Below are 22291 nucleotides of genomic sequence, written 5' to 3'. Positions count from 1 at the left end.
TCTGTAGAGTGGATACATGTGTATGTATAACTGATTTGCTTTGCTGTACACCTGAAACTAATGCAACATTGTAAATCAACTATACTCCATCTTAAAATATATATTAAAAAAAAATGTTCTTTGTAGCATGAGTTTGGCTGGCTTAAGCCTATAAATTTGCAAAACTTTAGGAACCCATCTATATATGGAATGAATAGTTCTACTCTCCATGTTGAGAGAGAAATAAAAATGCCTATTCAAATATCTAGCAGGAAAAGTACCCCAAAAGTGATTTCACTTTTTTTTTTTTTCTGATGAGCAATTTTAAGCATGTCCAAGAGGAAGAAAATCTGTACCAATATGGGTTGTTCCATTGAGCCTAATGGGAGCCACATGTCTCACAATCTGAGAAGGGAGTTACAAGTTTGGAAAGGGAGAAAACAAAAGGAACCCTGTGTTGTCAGTCTGAAATTGGAGGTATGGTGTAAATTCATGGTTTTCATTATATGGACACAGAAATAAATTTAGATGTCGTGGGCACATAGGTATGTGTATACATATACGCACATGCAGATATTCCCAAACTCTGACCACCGAGATGGCCACGGACCAGTGGCTCCACAATAGTATTGAGTACACTTAGCACTCAAATCTTCGCTTTAAGATAATTTTCCACTAAAGAAAGCAGGGCTGGAATAGGGAAAGTACCAGACAAACTTGGAATGTCTTATAGTGTCAGAAAATAAAGAAATGCCCAAGAAAAAGGGGGATGTGTCAAGAAGACACAGGAGCCAGCTTGAAGGTGTTCCTGCTGGCCTTATCTGAGACCATTTAAGTATCTAAAGGAATAACAATAATAACCAATTATAACCCACTGAATAAAAAACGAAGAATCCATACTCGTAATATTAATATAAATTAATAAAGGGGGAATGAGTGATTCTATAGTGAACAAGTCTGGCAAGCACCACCTTAAACAAGTGGTCAGTTAGTGTCATAATGATGGGACAGGTGGAAATCATGCACCGCCTGAAGAGATGCAGCAAGGAGGACGCAGCATCGCTTCTATGCTGCTCCTGCCAAAGACGCATAAACCAAACTTAACCTAACCTAATCTGACAGGAAACACCATCCAAAATAACTGGCCTGTAATCTTCTAAAGCGTCAACCTCTATTACTCAGCCATAAAAAGAAATGAAATTGAGTTATTTGTAGTGAGGTGGATGGACCTAGAGACTGTCATACAGAGTGAAGTCAGAAAGAGAAAAACAAATACCGTATGCTAACACATATATATGGAATCTAAAAAAAAAAAAAAAAAAGTTTCTCAAGAACCTAGGGGCAGGCTAGGTAGACGCAGACGTAGAGAATGGACTTGAGGACACAGGGAGGGGGAAGGGTAAGCTGGGACGAAGTGAGAGAGTGCCATGGATTTATAATATACTACCAAGTGTAAAATAGATAGCAAGTAGGAAGCAGCCGCATAGCACAGGGAGATCAGCTCAGTGCTTTGTGACCACCTAGAGGGGTGGAATAGGGAGGCTGGGAGGGAGACACAAGAGGGAGGAGATATGGGGATATATGTATAGCTGATTCACTTTGTTATAAAGCAGAAACTAACACACCATTGTAAAGCAATTATACTCCAATAAAGATGTTAAAAAAAATTTAAAAATTTTTAAAAATTAAAAAAATAAAGTGTCAAGGTCAAGAAAGCCAAGAAAAAGCTGAGGTACCATTCAGAATAAAGGCCACTACAGAGACATGACAACTCAAAGCAGTTTGTAACTCTGAACTGCATCCTTTTGCTATAAAGGTTATTACTGGGACATTTGGCAAAATCTGAATGGGGCCCAAGGATTAGTGGCAATTTCCTGATTTGACGGTTGTTTTGAGGTTACATAGAAAAATGTCCTTGTTTACATGAAATACATACTAAATTCAGGAGTGATTTTTAGGAGTGACAGGCCCAGCAACTTGGCAATTTATTTTCAGATGATGCAGGTTCTGAATTTGTAATGTTTCTGAGAATAGTTCAATTTTTTTTTTTTTTTTTGGCCGCGCTACGCAGCTTGCAGGATCTTTGTTCCCTGACCAGGAACTGAAACTGGGCCTCGGCAGTGAAAGCACCGAGCCCAAACCACTGGACCGCCAGGGAACTCCCTAAAAATGTTTTTAAAAGTGTAACTTCTTTTCCTTTTTATGTTATATGACTTAAAAAATGACTATAGCAATGAAGACAGTGATGTTGAAGATGAATTTGTGACATCAAGAATTTCACAAAATTATTTCTTGAAATAAAGTAGAAATTAATGTTATTTTATATAATGTGATTTTTTAAGTATATATTTTCACTAAAACATTTAGGAGTTAAAAAAGATCAGTGAACGAATGTGCTCTTCTAGGTTGAATTAAAATAGAATATTTAAGGTTTAAAAAAGTTTGGCTGGGGAAAAATAACAGTTTTGCAAAACCTGTGCGATCCAAAACTAAGATGATATTCAACAGCAAGAAGTATTCCAATTTCTCATAACCAGTTCTCACAAGCAAAGAAATGCATGCCTCACTTTAAGAAGGTGTCAAATAGAAACAGGCAAATCTGAAAGAATTTACCCAGTGTAATAAATTAGAGGTGAAATCACAACAAAAGAATTTATGGCGTACAAAAAAATTCACAAGTAGAAGATTCCTTCTATCAACTTCTCAGAGTCCCATGAGCTCTCCTCTGACCTCTGAAAGATGGGTTTTACCAAAATCTGGTTTACACTGAACTTTTCAGGTATATATGATCTGAAAAGAAGGAAGTATCTGATAAGAACCCGCCTGGTGCTCCTTCCCTGTTGCAGCCCTTCTTTGTGTAAGTGATCAGAATCAGGTCCAAGTGACAAAGAATGAAGCATGACATATCACACCAAACACCATTTCCTGTCCAACCAATTCTCATCTCTCTCCAGTAATGAAGAGGTGGACGTTCTTCTTGGACTGCAGCATGTGCGCAGCCCGCTCCACGCCGACCACAGCAGCCAACCTCTGGGCATCGTACTTGGAGTAGAGGACAGTGCAGGTCCAGGCAGCTTCCTCTCCTCTGGTGGTGGCTTGCAGCATGTTACAGACGTCACTGTAGAAGTGGGGATATGTTGGCAGTTCGTAGAAAATCAGGTTCCTGATGCCTTTTATTGTGTATCTGTTAGAAGGAGAAAGAGAGGCTATGTCTACATGAGAAATTTTATGGAAAAGCCACCGAAGAGTTTTACAGGGACATAGTCACTCTCGCTGTTTCATGCAAGGAGAAAGACCATGGCACAAATAACACCCAGACCAAAAGTAACTCTAATTTGAGCTGGAGGGGCTCATTTTTTGTGACAACGTATTTGAATTCCTAATGTTTGGCTTAACATAATGATAAAATGAATTTGCACTTCTTGAGCCTAATCTGAGCAGACTGAGGTAGGGTGGGGAAGAATAGTAGGCAAGAATTAGAAATCTGTCGCAGAAAATTTGAAAAGCAGGCATTTCCAATTTAACATTATCCTCATTATAATCAGGCAAAACAGTGTTCTATAATGGAGATGAGGTCAGACCCAGTACATAAAATAAACTGCATAAACTGTAAATGCACTCCCATTAGTCTTTTCTTGTCATTCTGTAGACATGTTAACTCCATGGCAGATGTCCCAAGTTCACCCATTTACAAAATCCTGCCCGAGGACCCATTAGGCATTATGGGAAGGCAATTAATTTCAACAGCTTCCTCGCTTCTTTCCCTGCTGCACAGGGCTGCATGGTTGGGGGGGGGGGGCGTGCAGACCCTAGGGACTCGCCTTACGGTTCAGGTTGAGGTCAGTCATTCCCTCTTGGGCTCCATGACCAAAGATTTTATACGTTGACAAGGTTCTGATTTTTCCTGTTAGACTCTCATACAGGGCTGATGTCAGACTCCCTCGGGAATTTTATTTTATTCATGGACGATAAGTTTTCCTTGTCTTTTTATCCCTTGGCTCATCCTGATCTCTCTGGAGACCCTCCTCTTCCAAAATATAACTGCAGTCCATTACTTGGTTCATCTTTCCACATCCTCTTTCCATAAAGGAATTCTAATGGCTAATGATGTTGAAAAAACACAGTTCTGTCTCAGTAGTTATCAAAACAAACAAAAACAAACAGAGAGTTCCATTTCTGCTTAGTATGTAGAAAACTCAAGAGAATACTGCTCCCATGCTAACAAGAAAAAGATAATCTACAACAGTGTTCCTTTTCCTGAGCCTAGATAGCTGATGTCACGGGGCAACCAAGTGAACTGATTCAGCGGTGCCCTGGTGTGTGTTTAACAACGGATTCTCAGTGGGGGAGGACAGGTGCTGATTTGAAGCATTTGTCAATTTCTGTGGTGTAAATACTCCATTTCAAGCTGCCAGTGTCACGCTGCTGAACTTGGAACTGGGAAGAGATGTGCAACCATACCTTAAGAGCTGGTATGAGCCAGCTTCAGCCCATCACTGACTGAATTCCAAAGAGTGACAAGATCGTCTGAAGAAAGACAGGACATACGAACCACTTCACCCTTGGCAGAGCACAGTGGGGAAGAGGGCAGCTGCTAAGAAAGTGGGTAGGAAGAAAAAAGCTACACTTTTAACAAGTTCTTAAAGGGCAATTATGGACTTGCATGACAGTTCAGAATCCCTGGGATTCCCGGACACTCCTTTACTTCACAGTCATGAGGTCTTTTCCATAGGTCTCCACTGGGAGCCCTGGAGAGGCTGGAGGCAAGGCAGAAGACCTGAGACACCCCGATGGTGGTGCAGACATGAAAACTCACTCTCTTCCCAGAGCCATGTTGTATGTGAAGCTAAAGCCTGAAGCCAATGAGAGGGGCAAAGGTCAACTGCTGGGGTGGAGTCAGAAGCAGCAAAACTGTCTGCCCTAAGGGAGGGGCGTTAACCCTCTCACCCCATCCCTCCCCACAAGACTTACATCCAGTAAAAAGGGCAGTCTGTCCTGGGGAAAGGGCATGAAGCCTGTTCAGCCCAAGATCCTGCACTGATGTAAGCAGATGTTTGCCACCACTGCAGAGAAGCAGGGAACTCTTTCCCACCAAGACCCCCCATAGAACAAGGCAGAGGCTGGCCACCATGGAGGGTGGTGCAGGAACCCTGAGAAAGCGCCAGCTCCAAAGCCCAGGATGGACAGAACCTGCCTGCATCTGAGCCGGACCAGGAGGAGAACACCTGCCCCACTTCAAGCCTTGGGGGAGGAGCGGGCAGGAGCAGCCTGCTGCTGGGGGAGGGGCAGGAGCGTGGGGAGAGGCTCTCCCTCGGCACAGGAGTGCAGGGCGTGGCGAAAGCTGAGAGGGGAGCAGGGCGCTGAGACAAGGCCCTCCAGCTCCGGGCCCCACAGTGGGCCACTGTCTGCTGGAGGAACTGGCAGTCTGTGGTAAATAGAAGGTAACTATGGTAACAACCAAATCCTAACTAGATTCACAACTGCCACACTAGTGGCCTGACAGAAGAGGTGTGCCCAGGCCAACTACTTACTTAGGCACTACATTCAACTGACAATTACAAAAAACACAGAAAAGCAAGAAAAAGACATTAAAACCATGAGGTATCATTTTGACTATCAAGTCACTGGAAAAAAGCAGGGTTTTACAGAAATAGGCTAATGGCGTATAAATTATTGTGAGTGTGTGTTTTAGCAGGGAGGGGAGAAGATGGGAGTGGCAACACACAGCAAATTTTAAACTGGGTACAGCTTTTGAACAAATAAGTTTTCCTTTCCAAATTTATCCTAAGGAAATGCCTAGGCAACTATGCCATCAACTACGCATACGGACGCTCTTGGCATTATTGTATATAATAACAGAAAACAAATCAATATGCCCATTAAAAGGAAACTGGGTTAATTACATACCCATACAATGTAACACTACGTAACCATTAAAAAGGATGCTATACACACCTTAAAGATTACTTACAATTACACAGAAAAGGTATTTTTACAATGTAAAGATTTAGCAGACCTACCTTGACCAAGTGATTACATTTAGTATCACCAAAAATGGGATAAACTGACACCCTGGGCCTCTTGAGGAGATGCAGGGGGAAGTACACAATATCCTCTATGTAGAATTCTTACTAAAATAATGTTTAAATCTTTGGTCCCCGAATTCTGATGCTCACTGAATCACCTATTTGTTTTTTAAAAATACCTGTAACTGGTCCCCATCCCCAAACACCATGATTTAACTGATACTGGGGTATGACCAGGGCATTCAGATTTTTAAAAGCTCCCCAAGGGGATTCTAATATGTAGCAAAGTTTGGGAACACTGATCTAAATAATAAGAAAACAGACAAATCCAGATGTGGGACATTCTACAGGAAATTGGACTGTACTCTTCAAAAAATATCAGTATCACAACAAGGAACAAAGGAAGAGAATTATTCTAGATCAGGGTTTCTTAACCCTGGCACTACTGCCATTTTAAGCCAGGTAATTCTTTGTTGTAAGGGCTGTCCTGTGCACTGTAGGACGTCTAGCAGCACCCAGGCCTTGACCCGCTTGAACCACTAGACCACTAGAATAACCCTCCAACTGTACCAACCAAAAATGTCTCCAGATATTTCCAAATGTCCCTTGGGGAGCAAAACTGCTCCTGCTTGAGAACTGCTAAAATAGACTAAAGACACATGTCAAGCAAATGCAATGTAGGATTCTTAACTAAGTCCTGGATTTGGGGGCGGGGGGTGAGAAACAGCTGTAATAGTCATTTTGGGAACAACCAGGAAAATTTGCATACAGACTAAATATTAGATGGTATTACTGCAGTAATGTCAAGTGGTATGTTAATGGTGTTGTGGTTAGATAAAAGAATGTTGTTTTTAGGCTCTACAGGCTGAATGATTTAGGAGTTAAGTGTCATGAAGCCTCCTGTAATTTACTCTCAAATGGTTCAGGAAGAAAAAATAAGAGATATGAGTGGAAAGAGAGAAGGCGAGACACAGAATGTGGGTGCATGAGAATGTGGCAAAATGCTAACAGCTGGTGAAATCTAAGTGGAAGGAGTTAGAGATGTTCACTGGGATAGTCTTACAATGTCTTTTGAAATATAATCTTCCCAAATAAAAAGTTGGAGCGGGGGCAGGATATAGTAGAACTATATATATATTAACTTAAAAATACATCCATAACATACAAATATATACCAAAATGCTAACTTATTTAAGCTTTTTTTCAATAAGCACATAAAACATTCAAGATAAAAGAAAAAAAATCCCAATGTGTACATTGTGATCCCAATTTTGGTATCCTTTTTAAAATGCCTGTGTCTGTGTGTGTGTGCACGTGCACGTTTTTTACATTAAAAAGACAGGAAAGAAATACATCAAAATGGGTATTTATATCAGTAAGATTATAAGTGATCCCATTTTTTTAACCTAGATTTTCCAGGTTCTCTACAATAATTGTGTAATACTCTTATAATGAGAGAATTTTTAAAGCAAAATAAAACAACAAAACCAATTCCAATAGGTATTATATTTAAAAACCAAGAAAATCTCTCTTAGTACCAATTCGTCCACAGTAGAGACTAGGCATCTCTTGGAAATAAGAGAAAGTGACCAGAACCTCTTCAGAGGGGCAGTTAGTACCAATTCCCATGGTCTTCTGCACCTCTTCCCCTGCCTTCCTCCTCTCCTGTATGTGCTTTGGGTCTTCAGTGACCCCTACAAATATGACGTAACACTGTGACAGGACTTAAAACTAAGGACATTCCAGATGTCTGTTACCTGACAACTGTTAAAGATAAATGAGGCACCCACAACTGACTTGCAAGGCTGGCTCCTGCACACGGTCTATAAAGACCAGGTCTGTTACTTCTACAACTGGGGTTCTCCCTGGGGCAGGGAGCACTCAGAAACACCCCACTAGCGTTTCCCACCTCCAGAGTTTCTGACTGCCGCCTGCTTAAGAATCCTCCTTCCTGTGCTAACCCACTCTAATGCTCAGAGAAAGAACTGTGAACTGTCCTCCCCTCAGGAGGGCCATCATGACCAAATGCCCATCCCATCCTAAGATTCTACTGGTTTCATCTCCCCAAAGAAAACAAATCCGCAGGTTGAAAGTTTTTTGCTAGCTCACAAACGAACTGCAATATGTCTAACACTGCCTACTTCCATAGAGAATATAAATACAGAATTTTAAAGCTGGATACTAAAGTTTAAAATACATGTACTTTTCCCAAGGTCAAATGAAAAAATCAAATCACAAAGACACTGCAGATCAAAATACCCATCATCACCTTGGTGACCTCTCAAGCAAAAAAATCTACAGCTGGGAACCTTGAGATAATCGGCAGTTGCAGATTATCTCCATTCAACTCAAACACCCACTAACCTGGTCGAGGGTATAAAGCAAATGGCACATGTTAGGTTTGTCTTTATAGTGACTTTGGGGACAAAACAGCTTGGTCAATAAACGAACAGTGTAAGACAGGAGACTGTCCTGCCTACTTAAGAGAAAGGGCTCCTTTGACATCATGCCCTCTCCTTGAAAAGCTGCTACTTGAGAGCAGTGCTCATCCCAGCTTAGTTCACACTTGCTACAGACAATCACGCTGGGAAGTTTTCCAATCCATCCACTTCATCTAAAGGACTTGCTTTGATGTATCAAGCTTTTGGAAAACTAAGGGCTCTTTAGACCTGCTGAGTGCAAACTCCCCCAAAATACCATTTCCAACATGAATGAAAACAACAACTCACTGGAACAAAGCAAATGATGATGCCAGCAAGAAGGCATTCGTTAACACTCTTGGGCCAAACAGCCTTGTCTGGGTAGCCAAGATGAAGCCCAGCAAACGCAAATGTAGTCATTCCTCAACTCTCCACTAGCAGATCATCTAGGCAGCAGAATACCCAAAGAAGTCATGTCATGCCAGCCTGCTTCGCTCCGGCAGGCTGCTGGATCCCTCCCTCCCCGTCCTGGTAAGGAGAACATTTGGGAGGAACACCATCCTAATATCAGCATAAACTAAAAGGCAATGCAATGCCAAGGTGCATCATCTAATATGTTCCAAAGCCTAGAGGATTTCAGGCTTAGATGTTAGGAATTCTCTGAGGAAACGTGCCCCTCATTAGCTTATGATTGAGAATTAATAAAACAGTAAAGTCAGAACTTAAACTCACTGGACATTATTGTGAATCAGGAAAGAAAAGGTTATAGGATGCAATTTCCAGTCTCTCTAGGTAAGAGCTTAAAAGGGGCTTTTACATTTGGCAGCAGAGAGAATTAGCAAAACAATAAAATAACCAAACTCTGGGGGCACAAAGGGCTGCAACTATCCCAAATAGTAACAGAAGGCTCAATATTACTAACACTCTAATTAGAATTAAAAAAAAAAAAAAAAGAAAGAAAAAAAAGGCCAATCCAACTTATTTTGTCAAAGTCACATGGTGGGGAAGCTAAGCAAACCCTGAAGCCCTTAAATATTCAACTCTAAGCCCCTCACCTTTTGCTTCTCATAAACTTCAAGGAGCCCCTTAGTCCTGGTTCTTGGTGCAGAAGTGTGTGTGCACTGCCTCAGGACAAAGGAGAACTTTCTGAACACTGACACTGTACTCAACTTCCATCTCCACAGACCACACAGTCCCCAATGTTTCATCTGTGCTTCTACGACAGGTTCCTCCCTTTCCTGTATTCAGCTGAGTTGTCCCTGTCAAGAGCTGCTCAGCTCTGTAATGTCTTTCTTGAGGGGTACACCCACAGCTACAGGAGGTACCCTAAGTATGGACCCACTCCAGATCTATATACAGGTTATGCTGTAGTCACTCATTCGTTTCTACCACCTTTTCCAACAATGCCCATTTTGGAAGAAAACCAACCAACCCATCAAGAAAAGTCTGTCCGGCCCCCCAAACTCTGGCTTGTCTGCAGGAGGTGAAGCAAGGGAGGACCTTATAACACAGCAAAGCCCACCATGCACTTGGAAGCAGGCCCTCCAGAGAGGACACTCGAAACCTGGCCCTACTTCACCTTTTGTAGAAATGGAAGCGCTCTGTGAGGAGCAGGAACTGCTTCTCTCCTTGAAGGAAGAAGTGTCTGGCCCTGGAGACACCAGACTTCTGGGTGTACTCGCAGATATGAGTGAAGTTCAGTTCCTCCTTCTTGAAGTAATTTCGGAGACGCACAAAGTCAAAGTAGGAGGGGACATAGATAAGCGTGTGAGACATGACTGCATCACGATACTGAGGCAAAATCTTGTTGACGAAAAAGTTAAACCTGATTTGGAAAGGCAAAGGGCAAAGTCAGTGGTCTAGAGGTGAGCCATAGTGTCACTGCCAACTGCATGACCCTGGGCAAGTCACAATCTCCTTCTACCTCCCCTAAGAGGCCAGTTTGGCCTACCTCATTGCAAAGAGATTATGTAAGGATAAAACTTGTTAAGCGCATTAAAAAGGAAGTGCTAACACTACTCATCATAAAGAATAGATGTGATGCTGGTATATCCCAGAGAATTATTCTAGGAGGTACCTAACTGTAACATTCATTCATTCAGTTGTCAGTCAGTCAGTCAACAAATAATTACTGAACACCTACCATGTGTTAAGCACCATTCTGCTACCATGGGTCCCCTGACTAAACACAATGAGAAGACAGGGGAAAATCACATAGAGAATTAGAAAAACAGTTCTTGCCCTGAAGGGCTTAGAATTAAGTTGTTGACATGCGGCATTAAAAAATTAATGTAATTTAAAAATGCCACAGTCTAGGGGAAAGTACCCCATTTACTAACCCTGCCACTGTCGGAACTAGGACAAGACACCATTTCTCTGGCCTTCAGCGTCCTCCTCTGTCAATGGCATGATTGGATTCAATTATCTCATTTCATTTTGTAAATGGTAACTAATAAAGCCAACAAGGAATACAATTCTAAATTTGAATGCCCAAGTAAAATCCCTCTCTGTGACCCCCAGGGGTCCAATGGGACAGGGGAAGGTACCTGGCATCAATCACTGAAGCTAGGTTTTCAGCTTCCATCCTCTGGAAGACATGTGGGAGCTGCACCAGGACATGACTGATGGAGCCTGTCATCGGGACGTTCCTCACAGCCACCTGCCAGGAGTCAGTGAGAACATTAGGAAGTGAGCTATCCCCATTGTTGACCAAATGCTATCCTCTCCTTCTGCCTCATGACCCAAACAATACACAATACTTCATGAAAATTCAGAGAAAGAAGGAGAGAACCCACCTGGCCTTGCACATTGACACAGTACTTGTTGAACACAGAGTTGATCTGGGCATCCTGCAGGGCCCCAAACAGCAGCGTCTGACGATAGTACTTGGACCAATTATTGAGGCTCCACATGCGCACTCGAGAAAAGTCCACCCCATGTGAGTCCAAGGGCAGTAGGTTCATGTGGTTCATCAAATGCTTTGAGCAGAAATAATACTCCATTAATACTTATTGAACACTTACCTGTTAGGCATTGCTAACCTTTCTATAAGCCCATCATCTTATTTAACCCCATGAAGTACATACTATCATCTCCCAAATTACAACAAGAAAACTGAGGCTCAGATGGGTGAATGACTTGCCCATAGTCAAGCGAACAAGAAGAAAAGCTCAAACTGGCCACCTCGTGGATCTTTCAAAAAGGATCAAGATGCTACCTATACAGAATATTTCTTTTAAAGGAAATTCTGAAATGCCACTCTGGTCACTCTATAAGCAACTCAGTTCCAGACTTGGACGAGAAGGGAAATGCCACGGAAAACAGAGCTGCTGTCCTTCCGTGACTTGGTTCCCAAAACGTTAGAAAATTCCCTGAGTGACTACATGTGCCTTTTGCTCAAAATAAAGATGACTCAACCATCGACATGCCTTTTCTATTTTAATCATATTTTTACCTTGTAATGTATATTGAAGGGTCACAAGTACTATAAGTTTATTTCCTACTTTATAAATAAGTACTCCCCTTTATTTGTCCTGAACTTACTCCAAGTCCTGGGGTTGTAGAAAAGGTAAATTCTCACATGCCTTATAAAAATAAACCTATAGTTCTGTGATGAGGATTGTTCCAAAGCACAATCCTAAACCCCAAAACATTGCAGAGTCTATGTTGAGAGGGAGAAAAAAACTTATAGCACAAATTACAGTAAGGGGACAAAAACATCTTACATTTCTCTGTAAAACATCACAAATTAAGAAATCATGAGCAATGTTTTTCCATCTCCACTGAAGACCAAACAAAAGAGAACAAGCATAAATAGGAGGAACTATTTTAGATAAAAAACATTCCTGGTGAGGAGGAATTTCAACCAACCAACCAACCACACTAAACTGGTCTATTACTAGAAGCAACTTTTAAGGGGAAGAAATCTTTTCTGGAGATTTGAAAATGTTGACAAGAATTTTTATCTTTCTGTATACTTTACTGACCAACTTGTGGGTAGAAGAGGGGACAACATTTCCCATTTTCAAACTGGAAAATGTGGAATATTTCCATTTCCAAGCTGAGTTTTAATCTGGACTTTAATAACCATTTCAGACTCAAACCACTGAGCTTCTTGTCTCTAAATGTGAATGACCAGCATTACCAAGACATGCTCCCAGTTCTGCATCAGGTAAATGTCAGCTTGATCAATGATGAGAAGCTCAATAGAAGACAGAAAGTCAAAATCTCTCTTCTTCTCTCCTTCTCCACCAATGATGGTCCTCAAGCCCAGAGGGGAGGCAATGAGGATGTCTGACGAATAGAAGGGGGCATAAAGTCGGATGCTTCTCTGCAGTATTGCCACTCCTATACACAAAACAGCCAAGCATACATCAGTTCATGAGTCACCACCAAGCCATCAGCTTCCACCCTCTCAAACTGCAGCCTCCCCTTGTACCTTCCACATCTTCCCCTTTGCATATAATTGTGCTCAAACTGCTTTAATTATTAAAATCATCATCATCCCTCCTTTGCATCTACGGTCCCTTCTAGCTCCCATCCTCTTCTTTTCCTTCACCGGCAAACCTTCCAGAAAATTGTCTCTACTTTAAAACCTCCCACTCACTCCTTAATGCACTGCAATCTGCCTCTGAGTCTCAGGACACCATTGAAATGACTCTTGCTAAGGTCACCAACAGCTCTCAGTTACCAATTCAATGGCACTTTAGTGTTTCTTGTCACGAATGCATAAGCACTCCCTCCTTGAAATGTTCTTTTCCTTACTGGTGGTTTCCACGACTTTAACACTTACTTCTCCTACTACTGACCTGGTCCTTATCTATTTTTCCATATTCAAAGAGCTCTTCTACAAATCCCTGGATTCACCCACAAGTTCTCTTTCACTCTACAGAAAGCTTTGGATAAATATATTCACTAATTCTGGCTTTAACATTATCATCACAAAAATTTATATTTCCTGCCCACATCTCTTTCTTAAGCAACAAGTAGCAGTTTGTAAAGAGCCCAGATCATATGTGAAGGAGATTCACTTGCTAATCTTAAAGCATCTACCAGAGAGGCAGAAGTTGGCTGGGACTCTCTCTGGGGACAGAATGCTGGCAGATGCCATTTTTACCAATTCCCTCTACCTTGATGGCACTGGTGGGTGCCGTTTTTTGCACTCTCACTCTAAGTTGTTAACAGTGGTGGCGGGTGAGTACCCCCTACCCCACTGCCCTGCGCTGCCTGTGTGCAGCACTGACAGACATGCACAATGAGCAGCTGCGCCTACCCCACCTCATGCCACGTGCAGGACACGACTGGAGGCCACAGCCGCATGCAGCCCACACAGGGGACACTCCTTGAGCACCAGGCTCAGGCAGATGGGGGTGGGACTGCATTTCTAGACTCCATGGGAGTGAAACAAACAGAGAGAGGGAGTTTATAAGACAACCAAGAACTAGGAAAAAGTTAAAAATACAGTTCTTCTCCCACACAGGGCCACTCCTTCAAGACGGGGCAATAACTGTTTTGCATAATACACAGAAACAAACACGGAGAGTCAAGCAAAATGAGGAAGCAGAGGAACATGTTCCAAATGAAGGAACAAGATAAAACCCCAGAAAAAATATTTAATGAAACAGATGTAAGTGATTTATCTGATAAAGAATTCAAAGTCATAGTCATAAAGATGCTCACCAAACTTGGGAGATGAATGAACGAACACAGTGAGAAACTCAAGAAAGAGATAGAAAATAAAAGAAAGTTCTAAACAGAACTCACACAGCTGAAGAATATAATAACTGAACTGAAAAATACACTAGAGGGAATCAACAGCAGACTAGATGATAGAAAAGAACAGATCAGTGACCTGGAAGACAAGGTAGTAGAAATCACCCCAACAAAACAGCAAAGAGAAAAAATATTTTTAAAATATGAGGACAGTTTAAGGGAACTGTGGGACAACATCAAGTGTACTATCATCAGTGTTAAGGGGTCACAGAAGAGAGAGAAAGGGGCACTAACATCCACATTATAGGGGTCCCAGAAGGAGGACAAAGAGAAAGAAAGGGGCAGAAAACTTATCTGAAGAAATAATGGCTAAAAATGTCCCTAACCTGGTGAAGGAAACAGACATTCAGGTCCAGCAAGCACAAAGAGTCCCAAACAAAATGAACTCAAGGAGATTCATGCCAAGACACATTATAATTAAAATGTCAAAAGTCAAAGGTAAAGAGGGAATCTTAAGCAGCAAGAGAAAAACAACTAATTACAGACAAGGGAATCCCCATAAGAATATCAGCTGATTTTTCAGCAGAAACTTTGTGGTCCAGAAGGAAATGGCATGATGTTCAAATATGCTGAAAGGAAAAAACTTCCAACAAAGAAGGAAGGAAATAATAAAAGTCAGATGAGAAGTACTGAATAAATGAAATGGAGACAAAAAAAAAAAAGATCAATGAAACTGAGAGCTGGTTCTGTTAAAAGATAAACAAAAATAACACACCTTTAGCCAGACTCAATAAGAAAAAAAGAGAAGGGGCCCAAATAAAATCAGAAATGAAAGAGAAGTTATAACTGACACTACAGAAATACAAAGTATCATAAGAGACTACTACGAACAATTATACACCAACAAGTCAGATAACCTAGAAGAAATACATAAATTCCTAGAAACACACAATCTTCTAAAACTGAATCATGAAGGAACAGAAAATGTGAATAGATCAATTACTAGTAATGCGACTGAATCAGTAATCAAAAAACTCCCCAAAAACAAAAGATCAGGACCAGAGAGCTTCACTGGTAAATTCTACAAAATATTTAAAGGAGATTTAATACCTATCCTTCTCAAACATATTCCAAAAAACTGAAGAGGCGGAAACACTTCCAAACTCATTTTATGAGGCCAGCATAACCTTGATACTGAAACCAGACAGAAACACCACAAAAAAAGAAATGTACAGGCTAATATGCCTGATAAACACAGATGCAAAAATCCTTGACAAATTATTAGCAAACTGAATCCAACAATACATTAAAAGGAACATACACTATAATCAAGTAGAATTTATTCCAGGGATGCAAGGATGGGTTGACAAAGCGGGTACAGAGGGAATGTATCTCAACATAACAAAGGCATATACGATAAACCCACAGCTAACATCATATTCAGTGGTGAAAAGCTGAAAGCATTTCCTCTAAAATCAGGAACAAGACACGGATGCACACTTCTGCCACTTTTATTCAACGTAGTATTGGAAATCCTAGCCACAGCAACTAGGCAAGAAAAAGAAATAAAAGATACCCAAATTGGACAGGAGGAGTAAAACTGACTTTGCAGATGACATGATACTTTATGGAGAAAACTCTAAAGACTCCACCAAAAAACTGTCAGAACTAATAAATGAATTTAGTAATGTTGCAGGATACAAAATTAACAAAAATCTGTTGCGTTTATATACATTAATAATGAACTATTAGAAAGAGAAATTAAGAAAACAATCCATTTACAATAGCATCAAAAAGAATAAAATACCTAGAAAAAATCTAACCAAGAAGGTAAAAAATTTGTACTTGGAAAACTACAAGGTATTGATGAAAGAAATTAAAGATGACACAAACATGCAAAAATACACCATGCTCATAGATTGGAAGATTTAGTATTGTTAAAATGTCCATACTGGACACCAAGGAGGGAAAGTGGTGATGGGGGTGGTGGTGTGATGAATTGGGAGATTGGGATTGACATGTATACACTAATATGTATTAAATGGTCAACTAATAAGAACCTGCTGTATAAAATAATAAATAAAATTCAAAAATTCAAAAAAAGGGCTTCCCTGGTGGCGCAATGGTTGAGAATCTGCCTGCCAATGCAGGGGACACGGGTTCGAGCCATGGTCTGGGAAGATCCCACATGCCGTGGAGCAACTAGGCCTGTGAGCCACAATTACTGAGCCTGTGCATCCGGAGCCTGTGCTCCGCAACAAGAGAGGCCGCGAAAATGAGAGGCCCGCGCACCGCGATGAAGAGTGGCCCCCACTTGCCGCAACTAGAGAAAGCCCTCGCACAGAAACGAAGACCCAACACAGCCAAAAATAAATGAATAAATAAATTTTAAAAACACAAAAAATTCAAAAAAAAATGTCCATACTACCCAAAGAAATCTACAGATTCAATGCAATCCTGATCAAAATACCCATGACATTTTTCATAAAACTAGAATAATCCAAAAATTTGTACAGAGCTGCAAAGGACCCTGAATAGCCAAACTGATTAGGAGAAAGAAGAACAAAGCTGAAGGTATAACACTCCCTGATTTTAAACTACACTACAAGTCTACAGTAATCAAAATTGTATGGTAATAGCACAAAAACAGACACAGATCAACAGAACAGAGAGCCCAGAAATAAATCCATATTTATATGGTCAATTAATCTATGACAAAGGAGGCAAGAATATACAATGCGGAAAAGACAGTCTCATCAACAAATGGTGCTGGGAAAACTAGACAGCTACATGCAAAAGAATGAAACTGGACCACTAGCTTACACCATCTACAAAAGTCAACTCAAAATGGATTAAAGACTTGAACATAAGACCTGAAAACCACAAAACTCCTAGAAGAAAACATAGGCAGTAACTTCCCTGACAACAGTCTTAGCAATATTTTTTTGGATCTGACTCCACAGGCAAGGGCAATGAAACCAAAAATAAACAAATGGGACTACATCAAACTAAAAAGCTTCTGCACAGCGATGGAAACCATCAGTGAAACAAAAAGGCAATCTACTGAATGGGAGAGGATATTTGCAAATCTAGTAAGGGGTTAATACCCAAAATATATAAAGAACTCATGTAACTCATTATCAAAAAACCCCAAACAATCCAATTAAAAATTAGCATAGGACCTGAATAGACACTTTCCCGAAGAAATCGTACTGACAGCCAACAGTCAAATGTAGAGATGCTCAACATCACTAATCATCAGGGAACTGCAAATCAAAATCACAATGAGAAATCAAAACTACAATGAGGTACCATCTCACACTGGTCAGAATGGCCATCACTAAAAAGTCTACAGGACTTCCCTGGTGGCGCAGTGGTTGAGAATCTGCCTGCCAATGCAGGGGACACGGGTTCGAACCCTGGTCTGGGAAGATCCCACGTGCCGCGGAGCAACTAGGCCCGTGAGCCACAATTACTGAGCCTGCGTGTCTGGAGCCTGTGCTCCGCAACAAGAGAGGCCGTGATAATGAGAGGCCCGCGCACCGCGATGAAGAATGGCCCCCACTTGCCGCAACTAGAGAAAGCCCTCGCACAGAAACGAAGACCCAACACAGCCATAAATAAATAAATAAATAAATAAATAAAATAAAATAAAATAAAAAAGTCTACAAATAACAAATGCTGGAGAGGGTGTGGAGAGAAGGGAACCCTCCTATACTGTTGGTGGGAATGTAAGTTGGTGCAGTCACTATGGAAAACAGTATGGAGGTTCCTCGGAAAACTAAAAATAGAATTACCATATGATCCAGCAATCCCACGCCTGGGCATATATCTGAACAAAACTATAATTCAAAAAGATATATGCACTCCTATGTTCATAGCAGCACTATTCACAATAGCCAAAACGTGGAAACAACCTAAATGTCCACTGACAGATGAATGGATAAAGATGTGATACATATATACAATGGAATACTACTCAGCCATAAAAAAGAACAAAATAATGCCATTTGGCAGCAACATGGATGCAACTACAGATTATCATACTAAGAGGAGTCAGTCAGAAAGAGAAAGACAAATACCATATGATATCACTTGTATATGAAATCTAAAATATGGCACAAATGAACCTATCTACAAAACAGAAACAGACTCACAGACCTGTGGTTGCCAAGGTCGGGGGTGGGGAGAGGGATGGACTGGGAGTTTGGGGTTAGTTGATGCAAACTATTACATTTAGAATAGATAAACAACAAGGTCCTACTGTATAGCACAGGGAACTATATCCAATCTCCTAGGATATGCCATAATGCAAAAGAGTATAAAAAACGGTATATATGTGTATAACTGAGTCACTGCCATACAGCAGAAATTAGCACAACATTGTAATTCAACTATACCTACTCCAATTAAAAAAGAAGAAGAAGAAGAATGTATCAGGTGGCTAGTAAGTGCTGTCATCAAAATGAAATAATATAAAATGATAGGCTGTGATTTTAGAGTTATAAATTCTTACAGCCACCATGTATTATAAGTTGCTATTAACCAAAGCAAAGAGAGAAAAAAAAACACAATGAGATATCACCTCAAACCTGTCAGAATAGGTCTTATCAAAAAGACAAGAAATAACAAATGCTGGCAAAGATGTGGAGAAAAGGGAACCCTTGTGCATTGCTAGTGGAAATGTAAATTGGTGTAGCCACTATGGAAAACAGTATGGATGTTCTTCAAAAATTAAAAATAGAAACACCATACAATTGAGCAATTCAACTTCTGGGTGTTTATCCAAAGGAAAAAAAACACTAATTCAAAAAGATATATGCGGGGCTTCCCTGGTGGCGCAGTGGTTGAGAGTCTGCCTGCCAATGCGGGGGACACGGGTTCGAGCCCTGGTCTGGGAGGATCCCACATGCCGCGGAGCAACTAGGCCCGTGAGCCACAATTACTGAGCCTGCGCGTCTGGAGCCTGTGCTCCGCAACAAGCGAGGCCGCGATGGTGAGAGGCCCGCGCACCGCGATGAAGAGTGGCCCCCACTTGCCGCAACTAGAGAAAGCCCTTGCACAGAAACGAAGACCCAACACAGCCATAAATAAATAAATAAATAAATAAACCCAAAAGTTAAAAACAAAAAAAAACTCCCCCCCAAAAATAAATAAATAAATAAATAAAGATATATGCACTCCTACGTTCACTGCAACATTTATAATAGCCAAGATATGGAATATGGAAGCAGCCTAAATGTCCATAGATGATGAATGGATTAAGATGTGGTGTGTATACACACACACACACACACACACACACACACACACACACACACACACAATGGAATATTACTCAGCCATACATGAATGAAATCTTGCCATCTGCGACAACAAGGATGGATCTTGTTGAGGGTATCACAGTAAGTGAAATAAGTCAGACAAAGACAAATATCAATAGCATGTGATTTCACTTAGATGCGGAATCTAAAAAACAAAACAAACAAAAAACCAGACTGACAGATACAGAGAACAGACTGGTGGTTGCCAGAAGGGAGGGTGGGGTTGGAGGGTGGGCAAAATGGATGGGGGAGATCAGGAGGTATAAAACTTCCAGTTATAAAGTGAACAGGTCACAGGGATCCAATGTATGCCATGGGGAATATAGTCAATAATATTGCATTAACTTTGTATGGTGACAAATGGTAACTATACTTATTGTTGTGGTTAAGTTTGTAAGGTATACAGACACTGAATCACTATGTTGTACACCTGAAACTAATACGTCAATTATATATCAATTAAACAAAAGACTGATTTATCAGCTGCTTGTTGGCCACCTGCATATGTTTAAAACTAACCATAAGCTCTCATCCCCTTGCACTGCACACTCCAGCCATGCTAAAGCCTCTGAATCTTAGGTCATGCCGGTTTATTCACCCTGATGCCTCCACACATGCAGTTTCCTGTCTGAAACTTTTTCTTCCACTCTCATCACCCCACTTTGTACCTGGCTAAATCCTACTCAGGTTTCAACTTAGTACGGATGGTACCTCCAACAGAAGGCCTTCCCTAACAGTCCTGTGCCCATTTTGAGCAAGGATATTTGCTTTAAATACTTTAAATAGAACACCCACTATCCTCTAACCATAACACATCTCATCCCATACTGTCTGGTTTGTCTTAAGGCTGGACTTCCTTAACAGTAACTTTTAATTCTGTATCTCCAGCTTCTTAACAGTGCCTGGCACAGAGTAGATTCTTAATAATTGGTAAATGGGCATACGTGACTAATAAATATTTTCCAGGAACTTTTTCAATGTACAACCAACCAAGTACATGGGAGCTGAATGAGAGACAAGCAAAAATGTGCAAAGCTGGGTGGGAGTCAGTAAGTCCAGAGTGGAGATAATTCAGGTGTGGGCACTCCACATGGCAGGCAGGAGGGAAGTCCATTACGTACAGATGCTCTAGTTTATTCATCTTCCCCAGACTGACCCACCCAGCCCCATCACCTCCAACTCCCCCAAGAACCCCTGTAGCATTGACTGTGAGCTACCAGCTATAGGCATGCTGAGACATTTGTTATAAACATGCATGTGCCTTTCATACATGCCTTCACAGACACTCCATGCCATTAGTCAAGTATGCACCCCATTAGCCAAGGCAAGACTCTCCCCTGGCAGACGAGACATCTCAAATGCATCCTGGTTCTGCTAGGAGGCTGAGTCAGTGACCCTCTGAAAGAATGCCTAATTCCAGGCTTCTAGCTTCCAGCCATGTGCACCTCACACCTCAGGTCCCTCAGGGTCTCAGTTTTGACAAGGAGGAATTACCAGTCCTGAAGTGGTCATCGATGTTGCCGACAAATACAGCTTCATAGTCCTCAGGCCTCTTCAGGTTGGGTGGTCTCTCCTCGGGATCTGAGCCATACTCTCCATTAAACCTCTTTTTGTTGCTTACAATTATTTTCTTCTTGCTGTCGCCCTCAAGAAGACTGATGAAGAGCTGTACCACCCGCAAAGCAGCTTCCCGGAATGGCACCACTATCAGCACCTGCGGAGGGAGTGATGGGCAGCCTTGGAGGGGCAAGCGGAAGGAAGCACAGCTCGAGGTGAGCCTGCTGAGGACCTCAGGAGCCCTCTGTTCCGCAGCCCCTGGCCAAGCACCACATCCGTGTCACCCCCTTTACACAGGACCTGGCTCCGTACTGAAGGCTGAGCATCTTTCCGACCCACAGCACCATGTCCTATGGACTTCAGTCTCATGGCTCCTTGGGGGGCAATTCTTAAGCAGAACGTAGAAATACCTTTTGCGGTAAGTCAATGCTGTTAACAGAGGTTAAACCCGACGGCATAAACACACAAAGCTCTTTGAGGACAAGAAATGTTACTCATTTCTGTCTCCCACAGAACTTAGTTCAGTATTTTGATCCGTAAGACCCAAGGAATATGCTGAACAAATGAATTAGATGTATTAAGTAGAGAATAAAGCTAGTAAGGAAAGGACTAAAGCATCATTACTTTTCTAGTACGTTTCCTAGTACATTTTTCAGAAATGATGATAAAGGATTTCTGAAATAAGATCATATTTCAATGGGAAATATAGGATTCAGTTTTCCAAACATTTCCAAAAGTGCTTAATGTTAACTGTTGAGGAAAAAAACCAGAAGATGCTTAACAAATGATTAACTTCTAACTACCCTTGTGTAAACAATACAATCAATGGATATAATCCCAGTCAGATCAGGCAATTCACCAAATTCTGAATGTGATTCATGGGTAATCTACCTCATATTCTATTTTGCAATTCTAAATGGAAACAGATAATCTTATTATCCTGATGTTCAAGATTCTGAGGTAGTTTCCCAGAAGGGCAACCAGCACAGCCAGAGGGGTGTAGTGATTCAGTTTGGTACAGTGCAGGGATGATGGATCAGTTTTGAAGAGGGCCAAGTTACTGTCCCGGCTGTCACACTAAGTAAGTGTCTAGGCTTTGGTTTCCCCAGCTATCAAACAAGAGGGTTGGACTAAGAAATCTCTAAGAGCCATATCAGTATTAAAATCCTAAAATCCTATTAAGCTCAATGAGAAGAATCTAAGAAGATGAGGCTTCTTCAATATAGACATAGAGGCTAAGGGGTAAGGGGGTATGGGAGGCACAGTATGTAGC

General features: G+C 41.3%; 1 protein-coding gene across 5 annotated transcripts in view; it reads right to left on the bottom strand.

Moving 5' to 3' along the window:
- Positions 1-1956: 1956 nt before the first annotated feature.
- UTP25 (UTP25 small subunit processome component) overlaps positions 1957-22291 on the bottom strand; it is a 29846-nt gene continuing 9511 nt past the window's right edge. For 3 of the 5 annotated variants that reach the window (XM_082468796.1, XM_082468794.1, XM_082468797.1), the window contains 7 exons: positions 20956-21175; positions 12570-12772; positions 11221-11403; positions 10972-11084; positions 10569-10607; positions 10005-10250; positions 1957-3163 (listed from right to left, as the gene is read on the bottom strand). In XM_082468796.1, the coding sequence (XP_082324922.1) occupies positions 2920-3163; positions 10005-10250; positions 10569-10607; positions 10972-11084; positions 11221-11403; positions 12570-12772; positions 20956-21175 (1248 nt within the window). In that variant the 3' untranslated portion in view covers positions 1957-2919. The remainder of the gene's footprint in view (positions 3164-10004; positions 10251-10568; positions 10608-10971; positions 11085-11220; positions 11404-12569; positions 12773-20955; positions 21176-22291) is intronic. The other 2 variants (XM_082468795.1, XM_082468798.1) reach the window with 2 other exon arrangements.

The sequence above is a fragment of the Balaenoptera physalus genome, assembly GCF_965194825.1.
Source record: "Balaenoptera physalus genome assembly, chromosome: 1".
In the NCBI taxonomy this organism is placed as follows: Eukaryota; Metazoa; Chordata; class Mammalia; order Artiodactyla; family Balaenopteridae; genus Balaenoptera; species Balaenoptera physalus.
Note: the sequence above shows the minus strand (reverse complement) of the source record. Positions and strands in the feature narration are given on the sequence as shown.